Here is a 23,115-nt window from a genome sequence, read left to right as displayed (position 1 = left end):
TAAAGCGTACCAAACAAAGGTCAAAGCTCAACGCAAACGGCAAAGAATAGAGTTGTAAGTTTGCAGGCATGCCTCATCCAAGATACTTCCAGAGCTGACCTGTCCGGATTCCCCTCTTGACAAAACTTAGAATGAAAAATAGGGTTAGAGAAGGAACAGCTACAGTAGCAGAAAAAGAAAGCATTGATCGAAAAATTCAACATTCTCGTCAATACTATCAATTAATAGGCAAACCAAGAAGAAAGGAAATGAAGGAAAGAAACCAGAGATTGATTCAAGAAGCAAAGAAGCGTACTCCCCATTCTGACAATCAACAGGGTTCAAAAGAGTGATGGAAGCAAGTCGCAATAGTCATTTCCCTCCAAGAGTGTATGCGTATCAGACTATTCCTGGCATATGAACGCGCTTAAGCCGAGCAATTGACAACGTATGCATTGTTCGATACGCTAAGACCATTTTTCACTCTTTCGACGATCTCATTGCAATCAAGACTCTCCTACCATCTCCCTCGCTATGCTTTTCCACATGCTATCAATCTGTCTGTAGATTTGACATCATTTATACAGCACTGCTCGGCGCCTTCCATCGACACATTCCGGAACCGTAAGCATATGCCCTTTACGCCGAACGGAATCGGCATCTGAGCCTGTTAAACATTCATTATTGGTCACCTCGATTTGAACCTCTTTTCAATCACTATCACCTCATCAACCTTTAAAGATGCCATCTGATCTACAGCACCACCGTCCTCCTCCACTGGTATCAGTCTCTGGAGCAGTCGTGTCGTATATCCATACCATATGTGGCTTTTTGGCATTTGGAGGCGCTTTATTGGTGGGTCTATCACTGCATTATCATAAAGTCGTCAAAAATGGAATAGCAGGATGGCCAGAAGAGTATTGGCCAAGTGTAAGCGCAACAATTGGAGATTGGTATCCAGAAAGAAATCTATTCCAAATCGGAATCGCATTAATGTCAGGTCCAAGATTTTTGCTCGTCTTCCTTTCGTCGATGCTCGTTTCTCTTTCAAAGCCCCATTCATGGCATGCAAAAACGCTTTTGGTTACCGGAATCGTGCGCACTTTTGCTTGCGGAGGATGGGTCTATGTGACTTCCTCTGACGATCATGACGTACACGATATAATGATGGGATTATATCTCATCTTAACGCCGCCATGGATGTTCATTACCAGTGGAAGTCTTGCACAACAACCGAACAAGGAAGCTCTGATGAGCACTTCCAAGAACAAACAAGATGCTCTGGCCGAAAAAGCACGCAAGATGCGAAGGTTGGCTGCAAGTGCATTTTTTGGCATGATACCTTTTATGATCTTCTTCTTCTATCGACACAAGGTACTCGAAATACATGGTGCATATACCCATTACGCTTTCTTTGAATGGGGATTGATTATCTTCGTGAGTAGGCATGTAAGCGGTTTGCATTGGTAAATTTCTGACCTTTTCCTCTTTTTTCAAATGACAGGATCTTCTATACGATTACGCATCAATGTATGATTTGAGCAGAATCGAGATTCAAATTGTCGAAGCAAGCAATCCAGCAGTCACAGCTGTCGCCGAAGAAAAAGGCGCAAACAAGATGTTCGGCGGTACGTGGCTGGTGGGAGGTACGAAAGAGGCAGTTACGTCTGGAGCATGGAGTACACCGCCATCTTCTTCTGTCAATGGTCTGAAGGGAAAAAATACAAAGTATGCTACCAAGATTCTTCCTTGATTGCTTGTACATTACTGCAACATACTGACAAATGCACTTCTTTGTCTCCATTACTACCTTTAGGCAAACGAGTGCCAGAATCCAGCAGGTAGATAGACCTGGCGAAGTATCTTTTGTTTCGGATTCTCTTAACTTCTTATCTGAAGCTTACTTGTGTGCGTACATACTGTAAATCTTCCTCGTAACGTCTGCTGACTTCCTTTCTACGTACCTTCAGCATTCTTATTTTGGACCTCCGTGACTGGACTGCATGCCGAAATCTTTTTTTTCAGCGTTTACAACATGGGAGTAGGCGGGCATGAAGCACTGTTGGTCATTCAGGTCATCGCATTGGCAGTATCACTCTTGCCGCCTTTCCAAAGGCTGCTGGTTGGTGAAGATACCAGCAAAAAGTTGACCAGGAAATCTGGCGATCTCCTCAACGTTCATGTTGGAAGGCATCGTGTATCTGTTCTGATTGTAGTCTACATGCTTTGCTTGTCTGGATTTGCTTCTTGGATCTTCGATGATGCATTGACGAGGCTCATTTCTACAGCATTGAGTTGCAGTGGATTTACATATTTGACGACATTGGAATGGGGTAGAGCGTGGGAGACAAACGACTTGGATTCCAAAGCGCTCGTGTGGATCGCGGGTTTACTATTGTCAAGTCTAGCAAAGTATGCCAATCACAGCAATAACCCTGCTTGGAATTTCCTCAAATCTGACAATGGAGGCTTGAATGCAGTAGCATTGATCTTAGCTTTAGGTGCAATCGCTCAACGTATAATTAGCTTGCACAGACAGTACAAATTCAAATTGGAGCCATACAAACCCCGTAAGCGAACAAGCGGGGCAGACTCTACAATTGCGATTTTGAGTCTTGGAGCGTTGATTTTTGGATATCACGTTTTGCTTAGTGACTCTGGTACCTTGATCGCATGGACATGGACTGGATATCCGGTCAAAGGACCAATGGCTATCCCTCATGGACGTTTGATCTTGCTGGCATCGTGTATTGCTACGATACTATCCATCAATCGACCAAGCCTAGCTTTGCAGCCCTTGTTCTGGGTCTTTGGCTCGGTATCTCTCTTTGTGGTTTGGGCCTTCGAAGATTGGCTAGGATTTTTGGGAGCGATTGGAGTGGCCATTTTCTTGCCTGCAATCGCATCGCCTCTTTTGCAGTATACCATGCAAAATCATCCATTCAAGATCATGCTTGGTGCCTGGTTTGTGGCGGATCTATTGGCCTTCCTTCAAGTACTCACAGCAGCTTATGCATTCGTGCCTGGAGGCAAAGTGATGCGTGAGCATACAGGATTGATGATGGCCATCATGATGACATTCCTCAGCTTAGGATTGTGGAAAAGTCGTGCTTCTGAAGACCAGATCAAGACAACATCCAAACGCACTCGAATGCTTGGAACTGCTGCTTTGAGTTTGTTGGCTCTCAGCGCTCAACTCGTACCTCTATTTCGAGCCGTTGAACCACAAAGCATCAAACCATATCATCCCTCTGACCGCGTCTTCACTGCAGGAATTTGGACGATCCATTTCGGACTTGATCAATCCATGTGGGACAGTTCCCGTCGAATTGCAGGATTGGTGGAGGATGTGCAATTGGATGTGATTGGTCTGTTGGAAAGCGATACACATCGTACTGTGTTTGGAAATCGTGATTTGACGCAGTATCTCGCCGAAAGACTCAACATGTACGCTGACATAGGGCCGGGCCCCGACAAGCACACCTGGGGTGCTGCACTCTTATCCAAATTCCCTATTATCAATTCTACTCATCACTTGCTTCCATCGCCCAATGGCGAACTTGCACCTGCTATACATGCAGTCTTGGATGTTTATGGAGTGCACACACATGTGATCGTAAGTCACAATGGTCAAGAAGAAGATCCATACGATCGTGAATTGCAAACAACTGAAATTGCAAGAATTTTACGTGAGGCATATCCACATCCAGCCGTATTTTTGGGTTACGTTGTCACAAAGCCACATGCACCAAGACCGAATCCGTACGAAATCTTATTCAAAGACGGTCGAATCTTTGACGTTCATCCTGATGATTCAGATCGATGGTGTCAATATATCGGTTTCCGTGCACTTGAACGGGTTGCATATGTGCGTGTTTCACGATATACAGTCACTGACACTGAATTACAAACGGCCAAATTCCGCGTTCAAGCACCTGGAATGCCGCCAATCGATCCAGACAGGGATGTCTTACCGTTTCACACAATGGTCGCACCTGTTGAAGGAACAGCATGGGCTTATCCGACCAAGTTTATCGATCCTCCTTCTATGGTATACGATCGACACAAGTACAGCCCATGGTATTGGCCGTGGTATTATCATGCACAAGAAGCACCGCAATTGGTGTTGTAAATCTGATTATTTGGAGAATTTAATTTTATTCTTGTACATCATCATTCAGAGAGGTGTGTATGATTTCCCCGGAATTATAACCTTCGGAAAAGCCGTTCTTTTCTCCACATTTTTTTTCCGTTGGCGCGTTTGATTTTATGCATGCATATGTAAAGACCCTTTTCCGATTACGATCTCTCGTCAGTGCGTTTGGAACTTTATGCATGCTCAGAGAATGATCCTTACGGCTTTTGTAATCTGGCTCACTGCATCGGAGACCCCGAAAAGGTCTGATTGATAGTCTTTCTTTGTCGTGGAGTGGAGGGAAAGGTGTACACAACCTTTCATCTTTATACTATCATCACCACTTCCAGCCTAAAAACATGGATCCATTCAATCGCCCTCAAAAGCCAGTCAGTTGGATGCAATACCAACGTGACGCATTCAAAAGCGGAACACAAGAAGGTCACTTCCCTCCATTCAGTACGGATGCAAGTAAATTAGAAGCATTGGCACATGAACGTCTTTCACAAAATGGTTGGTTGTATGCTTCGAGTAATGCAGGTTTAGGAACAACTCATTCGGCCAATCGAGAAGCATTTAATAATTGGAAAATTGTACCAAAGATGCTTCAACCTAATCATGAACGTGATACACGTACTCAACTATTTGAAAAAACTTTATCTGCCCCAATCGCTTTTGCACCTATTGGTATAAACAAGATTTATCATCATCTTGGTGAATTACCCGTTGCAAAAGTTGCAGGTGAATTAGGTTTACCCTATACACTTTCTACTGCTGGTTCTGTTCCTATCGAAGATGCAGCAAAGTCAAACGTGGTCGGCGCACAACAAGGTTATAATGAAGGATTAGGAGCTCAATACGGTGATGGCTTGCGTTACTATCAATTGTACATGCCACACGATTGGGAATTGGGAGCAAATCTGTTGCAAAGAGCGGTCGATAGCGGATATGAAGCATGTATCTTCACAGTTGATACTTGGAGCTTAGGCTGGCGACACGATGATGTAGCAACGAGCAATTACGCATTCTACAAAGGAATTGCCGCCGATTTGGGTCTAAGTGACAAAGTGTTTATGAAACGGATGCGTGAACAAGGTATCGATATGAACGATTTGCCAAAGATTGGAGAAAGATGGGTAGACAGCTATTGGCACGGCGTTCCATGGGGTTGGGATGATTTACCAAAGATTATCAAACTTTGGAAAGATATCAGTGGTGGAAAGCCATTCGGTGTAAAAGGTATTCAAAGAGCAGAAGATGCAGAACGATGCATCGAAGCAGGCTGTGAAATTATCTGGGTTACAAATCATGCCGGAAGACAAATTGATGGTGCGATTGCAAGTTTGGACGCTCTACCTGCCATTGCCGAAAAAGTGAATGGAAGAGCAAAGATTATCTTTGATTCGGGAGTACGTTCAGGAAGTGACATTTTCAAAGCATTATGTTTAGGAGCAGATGTCGTTGCTCTGGGTAGACAGTGGATTTGGGGTCTATCTATTCAAGGTGAAGTTGGCGTTCGTCATGTTATGAAAGCTATCTTGGCAGAATTCGATATCGTGATGATGTTGGCAGGAGTAAAGTCTATACAAGAAATAAAGGAGAACGGAAAAGATCTACTCAAGTATATGCCAAACGGCGTGGATCTTGCTCTAGCAGCAAAAGCAAAGATCTGAGTCTGCACCATCAACTGTGAGAAAGAAAACGAAGCGTTTCTTATTATTTTGGAAACCTCGGATACTTGACACCGATAGATTCCTTTCCTTCAGCTTTCATTCGACGATGATAATTATCTCTACTTTTCGCTTTCATTTCTTCTTTGTGGTTTTGATAATATCTTTTCGATCGAATCTTTTCTTGTTTTAGATTTCTTTTACGACGAGGCTTGTTCACATATTATGAAATAGAATCAGTGAACTGGCATATAAACATCAGCGAATTTACTCACCTTTGGCTTTTCTTGTGCGTTTTGAGTGTCTCCTGTGCCTGCTGGAGTCTGCAAGTGAAGAAGTGGGTCAGCATTTCCTTGCTCAAATCTTTATCCCACAATTTACACACATTACAACTGTCCTTCGATGACTTTTTGCTACTCCTGGAGCGTTTCCTCTTGTTTCCTTTCTTTTCAGGTGGATAGATTGTCGGCTCACCATGATGTTCGATAGAGAAAGGATCATAATAAGCATCATGATACATGCTTGATGGCGACATTGAAGCTTGTTCGGTTGAGAAATCAACATCAGAACTTGTCGAAGCTCTCTTGGCCAGAAAATCTATCTGACTTGAAAGAGATAAAATGAAGCATTTCTGGAGGATGATTAATGCGAGCAAGAACACTATTCGTAGTGATATCAAAAAAAGTTTTCTCATTATGATATGGTAAGACAGTTGTGATGAAGAGGGAATTCTGAACTATATAAATGTCATTTCGGGCAATGCAAACACAATCTGACAACCGATTCCTTTTTCAGCGCTACGGGGCTTGGTTTGTGTGTTGTTGGTCTTCTTGCTGTGGTACATTCATAGTTTTCAATTCTCTCGCAATTCGTTTCCTCTCTTTCAACTTTGCTGCATTCTTCACATAATACCTTCTATGACTTGCTCGACGTTTTGATGTTCTTTCATATTTGCGTACAAACTCATATTCTTCCTTTTCGAGCTGATCAGCTGGTCTACGTAGAATTTGGAATCAGCACTGCTTTTCTTTTGCGTATGTACAGCATTTCAACTTTACTCACTTGTTTGTAAGCTCTTCATATCGTTTAAAGTTCTGTTCCTGTTTAAGCTTGGTAGGCTGAGATGATTCTGACCTTGTAAGCTGTGAAAAATCTCTGGTAAGTAACAGATCATATACTCACCGTCATCTTCCGTTTATCTATGAGTGGCTCCTTCTTCTCTTTTTTCATTGTAGTCTTACCGATTGCCTGTGAATCAAAATATCAGCAATTTGTACAAGAACTCTGTCGGGATGTACTTACTTGCTCTTCATCATTGTTTTGTTCCTTTCGAATCTTTGATTGGCCGACACCAAGATGATTTCGGTTTAAGGTGGTTTTGAGCTTTTGCTCTTTCGGAGATACTCACTGTAGAAGACTTCCTTGTATACTTTCGCTTTGGCTTACTGACACTTTTTTCACTTGTCGTTCTAATCGGTGATGTAGGTCTATCCGGGATAGGAGAAGATGGCGGTGGAGTCCATCGAGTTGGATCATGATGTGATGCGAATGGGTCATAGTATGCATCCTGATATATGTGACCTGTTGACCTTACGGGACTGTACACCTCAACAGAACTGGATGAATGAGTAGGTGAATGTGGATATGGTGTTCTTGCCCTTTTCCACATTTTAAGTTGCTGAAAATTAGGATCTGGTTCTATAGCCATGTTCCCGACGCAAAGGTGTTGCATCGCAGTGAACATAGCCATGAAAAAGGCCATCTTTTGCAATTTCATCGTAAGACTTGTTTGCTTGATGAGGAATAGATGACATTTGAAGTTGCTGGATAAATTTGGATGCACTCTCGGCAGAAGAGGCAGTTCACCAACGCAATCAAACGGAATTGTGATATCAAGCCCCGTCGATGCTAAGACCATTATTCGAACCAACTTTTGTCAGACGAGTATACACACAACAACTAAAGTAATATATTATCGAAACAAAAGTAAGAAAGTGAATTAGAGGTAGATGTCGAGGGTTGCTGAATTGACTTCAAGACCATGGGAACCTTTTTCCAAGTGTTCATCGACCAAAAATTGTAATGGCATGTTGACTAAACCTCCACGCCATTCACTAAGTCGTTCTTTGATATGTTGTAAAGGCATATTCAGATCGGCAACATGTCCTGTTCTTGGTCCACGTGCAACAAAGAATTCATGGTATTGCTTCCAAGTGCGAACTTTATCCGTTGGTACCACTTGGAAAATTTCATCAGCAATCTCTGTGTTCTTTTGAGCCTGTCCTTTCCATAATTGTTCCACTTCATCTCCCAATGGATCTTCTACCAACTTTTCCCACTCTGCATCCTTTCCACTTAATGATCGCGAAGGGTCAGGGTTCGAGTGTGGAGCTGGACGCATTGCAGCGGTGGGGTATGATTTGGCAGTCTCAGGTGTGCAATATTGGGGTTCGACCAATCCCAAATGTTGACGCCATAAATGTCTTCGGAAACTGGCGGCAAATCGTGAAGCCATGTACTTTTCGCCATTCATTCGACTTTCGAACAAATCCAAATCGTCAATCACCACAGCAGTTTCACTATCACCGTATCCTTTTTGAGAACGGTCATTGAGATTTGCGCTACCGATCAGAACCTTACGATCATCCACAATGATCAATTTGCTGTGCACATATATTTCTTCCGTAACATAAGCCTCCTTTTCTTGTGCTTCATCTTGCGTTGGCCATGGTTCATCCTTGATCGGCTTCTGGCCATGCAAAACATTTGCTGCAATCGAATCTCTCACGCTTCCATCTTGAGGAGGTGTGGCAGCCTCGAACTTTTTCAAAATTTCCATGGCTTCCTCAGTTGTTTGGGGTAATGGGACTTGTTGAATTCCTTTGCCTTTTTCTTTATCATTGTCCTTTCGATCTTTGTCATCTGCAACACGAATGGATACTGTTGCTTTTTTGCTCACGTATCCTTCTTTACCAAGGAAGATTCGAGCTGCCGCAACTTGAGCTTCGTGGAAAGTGACCCCACTCTTTTCTTCCATTTCACGAACGTGAGCTGATTGGATTCGATCGATACCTCTCAAATTGTAGAAGCTGATGTATTCGCTTGCATCAACTCCTGCCTCGTGGCACTGTTCCATAATACTCTTTCCGCCACGAGAGATTGACTTGTATTGCCATGCCATGATAGCACGAATTCCGGCTGCTTGATCCAATTCTCCAGCAAAGCACGGAATCGTAGGAATGATGACAATGATTTTGAATTTGCGTTTATCGCGTGCTGCCGATAAAATTCTTTCAACCAAAGCAGCTCCGATCATATTGACGACTGGGGTACCTGGTTGCGTTGCAGTAACAAAGAATTGGTTTTCAATGTAGATGCAATGATTTGCTTCGCGGATCATCTCAATGTATGCGTTCTGAATTGAAGTCTCGGTCAGCGTTCCATTGCTCCAATCGGCACAACTTCTCACTACTTGAACGTCCATATTTTGCACCGATTGCTCAATACCTTCGGGTTGCGTAATCATTCGATGTTGCGCATGCCATGGGTGACGGAAGATTTGACCAGCTGCATGGAATTCTTCCGTATTTGGATGGGATTTGATCGCATCGTGCTCAGGTTCTACTTCTTCCAATGATGGTGCTCCATGTGGGAAGGCTAGCAGAGGGTATGTTTTGTCCTTGGGATATTTTAAGTCTTTGATGAAATTCCATCTTTCGATGAAAAGATGTGCTGTATCTAGAGATGCAGGACCATGAATGGAAACGTGTACATCGTGCCACGGCATACGAGCAACAACGAGAGAGCTTTGTTGATTGCTCATATAATCGTCAACATGTTGGAAATCTTCCACTCTTGCGTTGTTGTAATCTTGACCTGGGAATAGTGTATAGTCGAGCATTTCTCCAACGTGAACGTCGGAGAGCGGGTGGGTTTGCGTGTCCCATCTACCGTAACAAATATCCAAGCCTCCCACACATGAAGTTTCATTGTCAACAACAACCAACTTTGAGTGATGACTGAACTTCATCGATATTTCTCCTCCCATATGATCAGGATGACGCAAAACACGAATATTTTCATGAAGTGATTCCAGTCTGTGCTTAGTGTATGCACTGCTCAAAGTCATGGCTTGGGTGACTTCTTTGTATACGATGACACGAATTTGTACGCCTTCTTCTGCCTTCTTTTTCAAGAGCCTGTCCAGTCTATACTCCTCAAATAAGGCAGGTGGACGACGAAGGTACAGCTCCGGGCTTAACCACCAGTCCAAGATATAAATGCATTCCTTTGCATTCTCCAAGATTTCCGAAAGTGCCCAAAAGTAATCATGACCATCAGAATACCACTTTACACTATTTTTATTTCTGATATTTGCGAATGAACGATAACGATGAGAATCGCAAATTTCTTGACGAATGCGATCTTGTTCCTTTTCGTGAGCTTCATCATGACGATGATTTGGGTTTATTGTAGTTTCAATCGTTACTTTTAAACGACCCAAAGAGGCTGCCATTACCTCTGGGTCCATATGCTTTTTCAAAGTATCTTTCAATCCCATTTTTAGAGATGCGGTAATGGGTGTGGGAATATGAAAGTTGGAGAGGAGAGAATGAGCCCCACTTTATTCGCAACGTGGCTTCTTTCTTCTAGCCCGTGCGAGAATCTCGATGTTTTGCATGAGTTTAATCTGACACTAAAAATATCAATCCCGATTTGCCCTTTAACAGCGCGGCAAGAGTACGGCAAAAAAAAGACACCCGCTTAGGAACATGATTGCTATTGTGCCTAGGCTAGCCTTGTGACCGGATTTAACAAGCCTCTCATGATAGACAGATATGTGATGTATTTATCTTAAATGTCCCAAACTTGATTAGAAACACAATCCAACAAAGTGACAATGATCATTCTTTAATATCTTAGATCAACCTAAATTGAACACGCTTTTCATGCTGCTTAACTGTAATCTTACAGGATAGCGTTGCGACACGTCTTTCGTTGCATCATACCACCAACAATCTTCTTGGTCAACTTTGGCTTGTAGGAGGGATTCGCTATCATCGCCAATTGATATGTCGGGAGATAGCCCCTCCGACCGTAAAAGGGTACGATTGGATGAAGAGGCAGAGGAAGTGGATGATGTTGTCCCATTAGAGCAGGATGAGAACCAAGGTCAAGAGAATGAAGCAGGACCATCAGATGAAGTATTACATGCGGCAAGACTTGCAAAAGTGATACAGCATCGACCGAAAGTAGGGCTACAGACATTGAAATTTGCTCTAGCATGGAGTGCAACAAACATAATCGCAATCACACGATCGAAAAAGATTACACTTGTTCATCTCTTGGCTCCTTCTCGTGCTTGTCACATCCAAACACCAGAAAAGGCCAGCATACTAACGTTCAGTCCAGATGGAAATGCATTGCTGGCAACCTTTCCGGAAAGTGCGACAGTTTCTCTATGGACATGCAGCTCAAATGTGCTCAATGATTGGACTCTGCGTGGTGAATGGAGACAATTGGAAGGGAAAGTTCTTGATGTGAAATGGCTAAATGCGGGCCGTCCTCGCACCCCTTCTAATCTGTCGAAGAAATCTTCAAGAGGGCCACAGATGAATGACAAAAATGTTATTGTTGCGATTTTGGTAACCGACGTTGGGCTTGTCAAGATCATCCAAGGAAATTTGCGACCTTCTTCCGACTTACGAACCTTTCAGCATAAAATCACACTTAACTCGCATCATCGACTACAACAGATCAGTATAGGTCTTGTACCCGACGAGTCGCTGGCAATTTTGGCATACACCCTCCGCTATTCTTCAAAGGCCAACCTACCGCATGCATCCGGAGCTGGTGATGCATTGGATATGTTCTTTGATGATACAGAAGGATCGGATCCATCTAGCGGAAATGCAGCACCCAGCGATGGACAGGATCAAATTGAGCTTATGGAAGTGAAGATTGATTTACACCCCACCGATGATTCTCTGGCACTTCAATCAAGATCTTTACCGCCAGTCTTTACAGCAACATTTGATGGGCCTTCGATGCCTAGTACGACGTATCTGAATCAACTAGCATGGGTGGATATTGAAAGCACTGGAAAAGATGAAGGTCCAATTATGCAATTGTTTGCGTCATTCTTTACTGATTGTAAAACAACTTTGCGAACATGGAAGATCAGAAGGGAAGAGACAACTCGCCTGTCAGAAGCATTTGCAAAGCTCGAATCGGCAAAGACTACTAGTACCTCAAGCGATGAAGAAGAATGGACAGTTCAAGATTCTGTAGATCTCGTTGTGGAGAATGAGCAACTTTCTGACTTTACGTCTTCTGCATCGATGGAGAATCGATTGGTATGCACATCCGTTGCATCATCGCGCTTTGAAAAGATTGAGGATACGCCAAAAGTGGAACCTAAGTACGAGGTGTTGAATATGGAGACGATGAAAAGGAGGTCGATAGAAGGAGATGATGGCCTCAGGACGAAATGTAGAGATAGCCTGTACAGGCCTGCAGTCTCACCTCATGCAACGATGATAGCGGGTATCGGAAGAGGTAGGATCGTTCTTGCTTCAGTCACAGGATTGTTGGATGAAGCAGCAGATGATGTTTCATTGTACAGTGCTGCAATTTTGGACGGTCAAGATCTTTCAGATATAAGCAGTTCTAGAGCATTACCGCCGATCGCTCAAATTGCATCACGTTTGAAACTGGGCCAGAATCCCTCGTTCCCACACGCACTGATGCTTTTGAGCTTGCAAGCAAGGCGAGAGAAGGGCAACGACGTTTCCCGTCACACAGAACGAACGATGCTAGAGCTTTCATCAGCATTTCGAGTAGTTGCTGCTTCTGATGCTACTGATGGATCTTTTCAACTATCAAAAGTTTGGGCAATTGTTGGGCAACTGAATTGGGTAATCAGTACTCTGGAAATGACAGCGAGACAAGCACACCTATTGGATGTCAAATTGAACGAATCGTCCCCTGAATCAACAGATGCAGCGGAGCAGGAGAACGATGACAAAGAGTTCGAATACATGGCAGAGGAAGAGCCAGACATGCTTTCGTTATTGACACTTGCCATTCCTAGACAATTGTTCGTCAAAACGATTGTCAAATTGGTTTCATTTTACAATTGGATGGACGGTACGATTGCGGGAAACAAAGTTGATTCAAAAGCAGCTTTCAAAGCTTTGGCAATACAGGCCCAACGACAAGCACAACCTGCGGGTGAATTGATTGCTTCGGGAGCAGCTGAACGTACGAGTGAGATGATGCAATTAGCCCATACAAAAATGCGCGAGATGATCTTGCAAAGTGGTGTGGATGTTTCGCAATTCGGTCGCTTTTTGCGCTCGTATGATAGTGACACAAATGAAAATTCACAGAAAGATCGTCAGCAACAATGGTACACCATGCCAACGGCACCGATGGAAGATCGGAAACGGTTCGCACGTGCGCTTTTGTCTTCTGAATCCATTCAAAACATGCTCGATCTATTCTGTCCTTCTTCAGATTGGACTATCCCACCTTTAGGAGATGAAAGTTTGGATATATTCAAATCAGAAAACGTTTCAACAAATGTTGATTTCTCTGAAAGTAGAATGGTGAATCATGACATCTTAACAAGGATGAAATCTTTATCGTCTACCCGTCGCAAGATCTGTCTCTCCTGTCAAGGTCAAACACAAGCAGATGTTTCTCGTGGTATTCGGTGTGTTTGTGGTGCACATAGTTGGTGGAGTAGCATTTGAAAAGGCAAAAAAAAAGATGAGAATTGCATTCTGTACAAATCAATACATTGTATTTTTAATTTTCATTGGATTCAACAATTGTGGAAAACACATTTTATTGACTATTGTGAGGTTGGGTGTAAGCTGGCAGGTCGTATGATTGGCAAATCAATCAGCCTTGCCACGAACAGGTTGTCCTTTGGTTTGGTTCAATTCGTCGGATAAACGGTTGTATTCTTCTTGTTGTTGACCAACTTGCTTTTTGAGAGTGGCAGCATCTGCGCTACCCGAACCGCTCGAATTCTTACGAACTTGTTCCAATTGAGTTTGAGTATCGATCAATTCATTGACCAATGAGTATGTACGCGAAAGGATCAAAGAGCAAAACAAAGTGAAACCGCACAAATAACAATTTCTTTGAGCGAATGCCAATTTGACCAAAAGATCATGATGAGCTGAATCACGAACGCCAAGGGCTTGTTTTGCATCCCTTCTATCTTCCATTACGCGGAGTAGTTGACGTACTGCATCAACAAAGAAGATTGAAACAAAGATGATTGATATCTTGATGCAATACAATACTTGACCGACGATTGGATTCGTACCAAAGAATCGGAAAACTGCTCTACGCATCTTGAAAGGTAGAGGGAAGATTCTGTGAGAGAGAGAGGGGTGTGCTGTTAGTACATTGTCTTTTCCACCTTCAAAGCCATGCTAGTACTTACAAAGCCAAGAAGACCAAAGCCTCAAGACAAAGGAGCATGAATGTGAGCGTGTAGTGTACCGTCATACTGGTTAGATCGAGGATGGAGAATTGCATAAAGGGTGAGAAAAAAGAGACAGAAAAGGTAGAACCGATTCCTTAAGCAAGACCAAGATATGATGAATAGATTGTTGTTGGTCTAAAGGAAGAATGATTGAAGTTAAGATTTGGAAGATTGTCACCATTCAGCAGTTGCCCTCCTCCACGCGCTCTGACGTATTTTCACTGCAAAGCTGGCAAAAGAGGGCAAGGCAACACATCAATAGAGACACGTCTATCCCTTAATTGCACAGCATTGTCACTTGCAAGTTTAGCGTGGAAGATATTCGCACGGGCCAAAAACAAACAATGAAAATATTCTCCGATCTTCCTCCACAACAAAAACAGAATATATGCTATACATGATGAGAACAACGATCTTGTGGACACCATGTCAAACATCGATAATGATGCACTCACAATACATCAAAAGGATCGACATGGTATACCTCTAAATGCAGAAGTAAATAAAGATGAATTAATAAGAGATTTCATAACCCCAACAGAAAAGATATTCCATCGAAATCATGATGATATCGTTCAAATACCCAAAGCAAGTCTCAATGCTGTAGAAGAAGAATGGAGAGTGAGCATCACATTGGATGATGAGGTCGCAAAGCAAGAGAGAATTGGATCATGGGTAAAGTCATTGCCTTCAATTCTGATACCATATGGAGATTTACTGCACGCCAAAGGAAAATGTAAAGATGTGAAAAGAATACGAACAACGGCAACACTTGAATGTGCTGGAAACAGGAGAGAAGATTTGAGCGATCAAGAAAAGACCGAAGGCATTCAATGGTCATCAGGTGCAATTTCAACCGCTCATTGGTATGGCATATCAATCCGTGACTTGCTCATCCAGGTTGGAATTGAAGACCCTTACAAGCATCACAAAGACTTGTTCTCACTGCAACCTTCAGAATCAGACATAGCAAAAGATTGTGCAACTTGGGCAACAGGTTTGCATATTCACATGCTCAGTGCTCAGCCCACTTCCGAATCAGATCAGCCGACAGGGGAATATTTCGGTGCATCAATTCCGTTATCTGTTGCCATGCATCCTCAACAACAATGCATCTTAGCAACCCATCAAAACGATCAAATTTTAACACAATCGCACGGATTCCCGCTTCGTGCAGTTATACCCGGTCATGTTGGCGCAAGATGGGTAAAATGGTTGAGAGGGCTACGAATAAGCACAAAACCCGAAGATAGTCCACCGATGCGATTGGATTATAAACTTCTCAAACCTCCAAAGGATGCCAGTGAAGAAGAAAAAAATGCATGGAAAGCCAAGATTTCAGGTGAAGAAAAAGATGAAGATTTTAGAAAGGCTGAATTGAGCAAGGAAGAGCCTATGCAAACACTGGGCGTTGGCAGTGCAATTGAAGAACCAAAGAGTGATAGCAACGTCAGTCTAGATTCGGGCAAGATTACTGTTCGAGGCTATGCGGTCGGACAGGATGGCTCACAGATTGCAAAGGTGGAAGTTACTGTACTAGCCCAAAATGAAGAACAGGAAAGATTATCCAGTCTACGTGATCGAGCGGAGAGTGGCAGAAAAGATCAATGGATACAAGCAACGCTTCAGACAGATACATCTGCTTCACGCAGCAATGAAAATGTAAGCTGGGCATGGAGTCTATGGGAAGCACAACTGCCCGTTCCCTCTGCGAATAAGGACAATGGTTCAGCCTGCTTTGCCATTGTTGCTCGAGCTAGTGAGTAAAAGGGTGTGATGATTTGCTTTTGGACAATTTATACTGACTTTTCTTTAACCACTTACCTTCAAGCAACCACCTCTGGTGTCGAGCAAGAGAAAGAATCCGATTGGAACGTCCGCGGCTTCAACACCAGGTCTTGGCCTGTCATTCGAGGGTTGAGGATTGATGAAAGTCAAAAATGAGTCTATGCAGGGCAGTGCCTCGAGACTCACGGCCGTCTTTCAAAGGCAGATACAATCAACACAAATCGGGGCTATGCAATCCTAAATGGTCAAAAATGTTCATCTGGATCCAGACACTGAATTTTATCTTCAGGTCTTCATTCAGAGCCTCTTACACAAGATGAAGGTTCTTATCAGATACCCAGCTTTTGTACTTTTATTGATTCAATTTCACATAAGTGCAATTTGCACCAAAGACAATGCTATTTTATGGAAGCGTGCTCGTGAAGGTTCCATCGATCTGAATCGAACGCCATCGCCAGAGCCGAGTATCGATTTGAATAGATCCTCACCAGAATCACCAGTAAAAGATACCGCAAGCACAACAACGGTGAGTCGCAATAGAAAGAGCTTTGGAGGGACAATGATACTGACTGTTATGATATAGAAAAAGACTAGGAAGCGGAAGAGGGAGAAGCCATGGACGACAAATGAACAGAAGGATACAGATCAAGCCAAAGAGCGGGTAAGAGAAATTAAACTTTTAGATTAAAGCACATTCTGATAACCCTATCCACAAACAGGAAAGAGTTCTTGAAATAAGAAGGAAAACACAATCACGTTATCGTCGAAGGATTTGGGGACGCATTCGGAGTGGGAAAGCACGAGAATCTGATTTACGCATAAGAGAAGGAGCACGAAAAAGTTATACAGCATGGCAAAAAGCAAATCGAGAAAAGATGAATGCATATCAACGAAAATATTCTGCAAAAAAGAGGAAATTGAAAGAAGAAGAAAAGAAAAAGGATAAGAATGATAAAAAGGACCCATCACAATGAACCGATTCGCTATTTCATGCTTGTGTTCAATTGAAGATTTTTGATTGCATTTGTCGCTTCTATGCCCCGACTTAGTCACCCTTACGTAAAACTTGCTCTTCTCTTTATCCTTCCTCCGAGCATCCATCACGCACAATGAAGTCTATATTACACATACTCCTGTTACTTCTTTCATTCGGTATCGCAAACGCACAATGGTCACAACCGGTAAGAAGAGCACTAGATCCATCAATAGACTTGAATCGGACGCCATCCCCGGAACGAAGTGCTAGCCTAAACGAGCCACAAGAACCTGCTTTACAGTCCACCGTTGAGGACACAGCAACGACAAAGAAACCTAAAACGGCCAAAGCATTAAGGCCAAAATCAAGTGGAAAGCGTAAATTGTATCCTACAAAACATCAAAGGTTAAGACAAGCTTATCTTAATCGATTTGAACTACATCCAAATGATGAAGAAAAGGTGAGTTTTGCTTGAAGCATATTTGTGTGTTAGACAACCTTGCTAACCAATCGCCCACAGAGAAAATCGATCGAAGAAGATTGGCAAAAGAGCGTAGAAGAACGACGGTTGATTCATCGTCGAAGTCAACAACGCAGATGGCAACGTATTCGCGCAGGAAATCCGACAGAAGCTGACTTACGAGCCAAGAATAGAGCACAAAAAGCTACTGACGTATGGAGAAAAGCACATCCAGAAAAAACGAGACAGTATAGACTTAAGAAAAAGGAAAAGGAAAAGAAGGAAAGATGAATGCATCTACCCTCTACTGTCTCTATATGATTGGATAGCACTCTCACCGTTGATGTTGACCTTTATGCACATTACACAAATACGATTGAAGCATAGTTTTAGCCCTGTAGAATGTAGGAAACTTCAGAAAATTAAAATACGCAATCTTGTATTATCGCCTTTTATTCCCTTCATTCCATGGTCATGAAGTACTACACGTTACTATGTTTTATGTTTCTTCTCTCAAGCCTTATAGAAGCTTCATATGACCGTATACAGAAACAAGGTTTGAGTCCTTCGCTAGATTTAAGAGTAAATGATGATATCCCTGATCTGAATGTCACTCTATCTCCAGAAGACGATAATGATGTAGGGAATGTCGAAGATATGCCTTCCTACACTCCAAGTCAGTCACCAAAGAATAATGATGATAGTGCTAAACCGACGAAGAAGGTAAGTGCTTTACTTCTTCTGCCACATGAGGTTGCTTATCGTCCTTATGTACTTCGCTTCACAGAGAAGACGTGTGGAAGTGCGCAGCGCGGATACAAAGCGTCGTAAAGCCGAATATGAGAGGAAACGAAGATTAGCAAAGAAGTACGAATACGAAAACAGATTTAGTCTTGGTAAAAGTACAGAAGAAGTAAGTATCATTCATAGAGAGAGAGCTTAAACTATATCTGAGAGATTTTTTATGTCCTAGATTGCAGCTATCGAAAACGCAATGACAGCAAGTAAAGCAAAGAAGAAAGCCTATAGACACGATTATAATCGGCGTATATGGAGTCGAATCAAAAGTGGACAGCCAACAGCTGCTGATCTAATACTGAAAGAAAAAGGCCGTCAAAGGAAGGCAAAATGGGATAAAGAACATCCTGAAGAGAGCAAAGCGCAATGTCAACGTTGGTATTATGCAAATCTAGAAAAAGCTAGAATGAAACAACGAATATACAGGCTGAAAAAGAAAAATGCCAATCAACTTCAATCCCCCAGTGCACCATCAAGGTGACTTACCTAAGCTTTGTCTCGGGGCTGTTGATCGTATGCTTTTAACATTCCAATAAACTTTCTTTGTTGCATTGCGTAAATTGAAGTAACATGGATCTTCCTAAAAATTGGCGTATTGCTCAAAGGGAAAAAACGAAAAAAGCAAAATCAGAATAAATCTTTAGTCTATGTCATTCATCATCTCGTCTCGTCATTATGATACAATCTGTATTTTCATTCAACATTCAATTTCTCGGTTTCGTAGCGTTCAAGCGGAGTGAATTACGCCTATTTTGCATAACTTGCGAAATGGAAGATCGATGGGCATTTGGACGTGATCGTAATAATTCTTGTTCTGCTTGAATATCTTTCACTTTTGTCAATGTATGGGTTTGTTCGGCTAATGCCATTTTCACATGACTTAAACCTAATCCAAAAGAAGGATTGGCAGCGTGTGAAAATCGATTTTGCACAGCTTTATTTTGTTCTTTTCGCATTGCTTCAATATTCGCTCGCCAATCCGAAATAATTTTCTCTTTTCTCTCTTCTTCCTCTCCTTCATCTTCGTCATCGCTTGTAGACTTTGTCTTTGGAGAAACAGGATTGCGATAAATACCCAATCTAGGATCAAGAGTCCCATAAATGTGACTATTCCGTGTTGCTGCTGGCACATTGAATTGCGGTCGAGTGAATCGTGAATCCAAAGCTCCATTCATAGAAGGTTGTGCTAAAGAAGGAGAATAATGTGGACTTGTCCATTGAGGTGTTTGGAACATTGATCCGCTCTGTGCTCTTGGCGTTGAGTTGGCTGCGGTAACAAAACTTGCAACATATCCAAACGTTGGCGTTTCCAAACATATACTTCCTTCATCGTCATCCTGAGAGCCATCATTCCTATCCATAACGGGACTGGTATAACTTCTTTTCATAACAGAAGAATGCAATGCCATATCATCATATGATCCTTTTGCGGAAGATTGGCTTTCATACGTATTCACATGCATTTCGCTTCCGAATCGTCTAAGGCTTGGTTTTTGTTGCAATTGTGGATTTGATGTCATCTTGCCACCACGATAAAATGCGTTATACTTTTCGGGAAGTGTTGGTACCGGTGGTACATTTGCCCCACTTTCTGAACCAGTTGCCGTACTTGGTCTTCTACTTGTACGAGCGCTGGCCGTTTGATCGCCTGCTCCAAATTGTTTTGTAGTGATTGCATCTGATGAATTTGTACTAGAATAACAACTTCCCCATACTTCACTATTTGCGGATGCGAATGAAGTTGGACTGCTTAATTGGGACAATCTTTTGTCAATCGGGACAGGGTCAGGGATATACAAATGTTGAGACTTGATTGATCTTCTGGTTGGTTGGACGATAATAGGACCGATTGGACCTTCTCGACTTGAAGTTCCATCGGTGGAGTGAGATGCATTTGTTCCTGACGCAGAGCTTACAAAGCTGCTTGTGCTACTAATGCTTACTCTTGTAGGATCAATTGTTTCGTCTTCATCACCGGAAGAAAACATGTGTTGATCGGATGGCAGAGAAGGAAGAGTTGAAGATATGCTGTCTTGACGTTGATGATAATTGTCACGGGAGGATGAGGAATGCAAAGATGTTTCGCTTTGATGTGCTAGCGACTGAATACCTAGAGCGTTTGTATCTTCTATGCTTAGTCTTTTATTGTTCGTCCGAGTCTCTTGTGAGTCGATACTGACGTCATGCAAAGGGAAGAATGTTTTGGCAGAACTCAAAGATGATTCACTGATCCTTCGTTGAAGTCGTTTCACCTCCAATGGGGCGGCTGTAGTAGTATGGTAAGTCGGTCTTCTGTCCGTCATCGAAGGTCGAACGAGCCCTTTTGAAGATGTTTCTACCTCTTGAGCATTTTTGACTGCATTTATGGCCATTCTTGTTTCCTTCTTTGCATCACAAGTACTTTGAACTCTTGCTCTTCGTGCTTGACGGCGAGGTGGCAAGGGTGTAACTTTTTCATGCTTGACACTATCACGCTTACTCGTCCGATCAGAAGCGCTGTTATGCTCGTTGGTAGAATGATGATCTTCACTGCCTAAATCAAGTCTTGCAATGGATAAAAGACTTTCTTCTGATCGATTGTTCTTGAACAACGACGCATACCGTCTTGCGGCTGATGATCTTCGAGAAGAAGAATATGTATTTCTGGAAGCCATGCTGCTTGGCAATAACAGATCGGCCGACAAGCATTCCATACCTTCTCCATCTTCTTCCACGCCTTCGTCTTCGTGTGATACTGAAGTCAAGAACTCGTCACTCAATCGACCAGTATCTTGCTCTGCTGTCCATCCAAATGGTAAGGCTAAGATCTCATGTTGCACTTCTGGCTCTTGGAAATGTTTGTTGGACAGCTGTTCATCGAATGAAGGTGATTTTGATCCTGCGTTCACATCTGCCAACGTATAGCTTCTCTTCCTTGCGCTTACAGATTTGTATAGGGAAGGTTGTCTGTATTGATCTTGACTTAATCGCGGTTCATCCGAAGTACTCGCCCTGCCTCTGTTGGGATACGTTAATGCTGATTGCATATCCTGCTCGTATGATGGTCTACTATTTCCCTCGTTTGATAGCCTGCCTTGTCTTGGGGCTGTCGGTATGCTCAAATGTGATTGTGAATTGCTTCTTGGTTCACTGTAATCGCTAGGGATTGAAGCCATACGCTCATGTTCAATGTACTCTGGTCTGGTTGGAAGTGATGTCGAATTTGCACCTCGCAGGAAATTAGTCGATTGCATCAACAAGCTCTTTGTTCGACCATGATTGAACGGAACAGAAGGGGATGTTGGACGTTGACGAGTCTTTGAACTTGAGACGGTCGATCGCCTTGCTTTTGTATTATCAAAGAATGCATTTGAATCGTGCATCATATTTTCTTTTTCGATACTTTCGCTTGCTAATTGTTGAAATTGTTGACTCAACTTCTTTTCCAACTGTTTCTTCTCGTTTAAAGCTGCCAGTGCACGATGACTTTCGGATCGATGGGTAGTTGAAGATGATGCAACTGAGCCGCCTGATTTGCTTGCCATTCCCGTAACGCTTGAAGATGCACTTGAAGATGATTTGTGGTGGTGGTGGTGAGATTGTTTGTGGTGATGTTGCTGTTCTTGTTCTTTTTTGAAATTACGCAAAGCGTCCATTAAATCTTTTCTTTTTGATTGTCTCTTTCCTGGAATTCCGTCCAATGTGCCATGGTGGTACCCATTCTTTGTTGTTTTGCTGCTGGTTGATGCATGTGACATCGTCTTTGCTTCTCTTCCATATAGACTCTCTAGTGCATTTGTCACTTCTTGTTCCCTTGTCCAACCAGCTTGTGTGTAATCTATGCCGACCATGTTGAGTATGATGGAGAGTGTGATAAAGGGAGAGAGTTGGTGAGAGTGGTTGCTAGGAAGGAAAGTAAGAGAATCGATGTTGATGGAGATCTGTTTTAAAGAAAGAAGGTCACGCTCGATCCGATAAAGTGGTTAATCTTCTCGCTGTTATCCTTATTTATGTTAAATGAGTGAAATGAAACGGCTTCATATCTTGGAATAATGAAATGAGCTTCTTTCTTGAGCCGATTAGGAGAAGTTGCTTAAAATACACACACACAATCTGCATGTAAGCCTGGCTTTGTTTGCGCAGGGGTGATTTGTTTGTGTGTTCTCCTTGCATTCTGTGTAATTTGTTCAAAAAAGCTTAAGGAACCGCTTTAAAGAAAACTAAAATGATCAGACAAGAAACACTTCTCTGGTATGATGCCATACTATGGGGGAGGAAGTGCATTTCAATTGTTAAAAATACGCTAAACCGTTTCAAGGAGGAAACCCAGACAAATCTTGCTTAAATTTCTAACGGCGATTTAGCTGAAGTTGAAAAAACAAATTTCACTCTACAAACACGGCAGGCAATGCAGCTTGCAAGCAAAAGCAGAGTTTTATTGAACTTTATTTCCTTTCTCACGCATACTTTTTGGCAGGGTCTTTGTGCCGTCTGTGTTATGCAGCGGATACACACGCGTGCGAGTTCACAAGCAAAGCAAAGCAAAGCAAAGCAAGCAAGCCTTCCGTCTGGGCCGACACATTGCACACATTGCACATACACAACATCGGGCATGCAAATGAAAGGGGGATGAGAAGAAGAATACATACATACAAACGTACGGTGTATTAAAGCCGAGCCAAGCAGGCAGGCAGCTCCCTTTTGAACACGGATAGTCTGCAAGTCATCGGGCTGGGTTTGAAATGTTATGTTGTTCCTTCCGTCTGGCTCGTATCACGATAAGGAATCAGAAATATATTACTCACGAAAGGATTCGAAGAAACGTGC

At 42.7% G+C, this 23,115-nt stretch overlaps 9 protein-coding genes across 9 annotated transcripts; 5 read left to right on the top strand and 4 right to left on the bottom strand.

The window, feature by feature from the left end:
* Positions 1-720: 720 nt before the first annotated feature.
* On the top strand, positions 721-4,111 carry FA14DRAFT_181583 (uncharacterized protein; the record flags this gene model as incomplete). The annotated part of the gene is made up of 4 exons (XM_025501112.1): positions 721-1,416; positions 1,484-1,707; positions 1,796-1,887; positions 1,950-4,111. 4 exons carry the CDS (start codon positions 721-723, stop codon positions 4,109-4,111), a joined length of 3,174 nt encoding a protein of 1,057 aa, XP_025353211.1.
* A 401-nt stretch (positions 4,112-4,512) lies between these two features.
* On the top strand, positions 4,513-5,787 carry FA14DRAFT_165601 (FMN-dependent alpha-hydroxy acid dehydrogenase; the record flags this gene model as incomplete). The annotated part of the gene is made up of 1 exon (XM_025499966.1): positions 4,513-5,787. The coding sequence occupies one exon, from the start codon at positions 4,513-4,515 to the stop codon at positions 5,785-5,787; it is 1,275 nt and encodes a 424-aa protein (XP_025353210.1).
* Positions 5,788-5,830: 43 nt separating this feature from the next.
* FA14DRAFT_181581 (uncharacterized protein) lies at positions 5,831-7,546 on the bottom strand (the record flags this gene model as incomplete). Its single annotated transcript, XM_025501111.1, has 8 exons — positions 5,831-5,995; positions 6,060-6,107; positions 6,170-6,385; positions 6,690-6,780; positions 6,847-6,926; positions 6,967-7,032; positions 7,087-7,119; positions 7,193-7,546. The coding sequence occupies 8 exons, from the start codon at positions 7,544-7,546 to the stop codon at positions 5,831-5,833; spliced, it is 1,053 nt and encodes a 350-aa protein (XP_025353209.1).
* A 237-nt stretch (positions 7,547-7,783) lies between these two features.
* Positions 7,784-10,315, bottom strand: FA14DRAFT_126425 (phospholipase D/nuclease; the record flags this gene model as incomplete). The annotated part of the gene is made up of 1 exon (XM_025496746.1): positions 7,784-10,315. The coding sequence occupies one exon, from the start codon at positions 10,313-10,315 to the stop codon at positions 7,784-7,786; it is 2,532 nt and encodes an 843-aa protein (XP_025353208.1).
* Positions 10,316-10,856: 541 nt separating this feature from the next.
* On the top strand, positions 10,857-13,541 carry FA14DRAFT_181579 (uncharacterized protein; the record flags this gene model as incomplete). Its single annotated transcript, XM_025501110.1, has 1 exon — positions 10,857-13,541. One exon carries the CDS (start codon positions 10,857-10,859, stop codon positions 13,539-13,541), a length of 2,685 nt encoding a protein of 894 aa, XP_025353207.1.
* FA14DRAFT_162138 (uncharacterized protein) lies at positions 13,533-14,443 on the bottom strand. Its single transcript, XM_025499441.1, has 2 exons — positions 14,246-14,443; positions 13,533-14,175 (listed from the first exon to the last, which is right to left on the bottom strand). The coding sequence occupies exons 1-2, from the start codon at positions 14,308-14,310 to the stop codon at positions 13,689-13,691; spliced, it is 552 nt and encodes a 183-aa protein (XP_025353206.1). The 5' UTR covers positions 14,311-14,443; the 3' UTR covers positions 13,533-13,688.
* Positions 14,444-14,713: 270 nt separating this feature from the next.
* Positions 14,714-16,231, top strand: FA14DRAFT_126522 (molybdopterin binding oxidoreductase; the record flags this gene model as incomplete). Its single annotated transcript, XM_025496752.1, has 2 exons — positions 14,714-16,046; positions 16,119-16,231. 2 exons carry the CDS (start codon positions 14,714-14,716, stop codon positions 16,229-16,231), a joined length of 1,446 nt encoding a protein of 481 aa, XP_025353205.1.
* A 953-nt stretch (positions 16,232-17,184) lies between these two features.
* Positions 17,185-18,790, top strand: FA14DRAFT_181576 (uncharacterized protein; the record flags this gene model as incomplete). The annotated part of the gene is made up of 5 exons (XM_025501109.1): positions 17,185-17,511; positions 17,572-17,724; positions 18,061-18,234; positions 18,299-18,424; positions 18,485-18,790. The coding sequence occupies 5 exons, from the start codon at positions 17,185-17,187 to the stop codon at positions 18,788-18,790; spliced, it is 1,086 nt and encodes a 361-aa protein (XP_025353204.1).
* Positions 18,791-18,902: 112 nt separating this feature from the next.
* FA14DRAFT_79267 (uncharacterized protein) lies at positions 18,903-22,260 on the bottom strand. The gene has a single exon (XM_025502902.1). It carries the CDS (start codon positions 22,137-22,139, stop codon positions 19,014-19,016), a length of 3,126 nt encoding a protein of 1,041 aa, XP_025353203.1. The 5' UTR covers positions 22,140-22,260; the 3' UTR covers positions 18,903-19,013.
* Positions 22,261-23,115: the final 855 nt, after the last annotated feature.

This window comes from Meira miltonrushii (assembly GCF_003144205.1).
Source record: "Meira miltonrushii strain MCA 3882 unplaced genomic scaffold FA14scaffold_4, whole genome shotgun sequence".
Taxonomy (NCBI): Eukaryota; Fungi; Basidiomycota; class Exobasidiomycetes; order Exobasidiales; family Brachybasidiaceae; genus Meira; species Meira miltonrushii.
This window is presented reverse-complemented; position numbering and strand designations above follow the sequence as displayed.

Bases quoted from the DNA above. Each gene is read 5' to 3' on its own strand.
- FA14DRAFT_162138 (XM_025499441.1), bottom strand. From the start codon at position 14,310: ATGACGGTACACTACACGCTCACATTCATGCTCCTTTGTCTTGAGGCT. The intron at 14,176-14,245 runs GTAAGTACTAGC...TCTCTCTCACAG, and splicing joins GCTTTGGTCTTCTTGGCTTT to AATCTTCCCTCTACCTTTCA.
- FA14DRAFT_79267 (XM_025502902.1), bottom strand. From the start codon at position 22,139: ATGGTCGGCATAGATTACACACAAGCTGGTTGGACAAGGGAACAAGAA.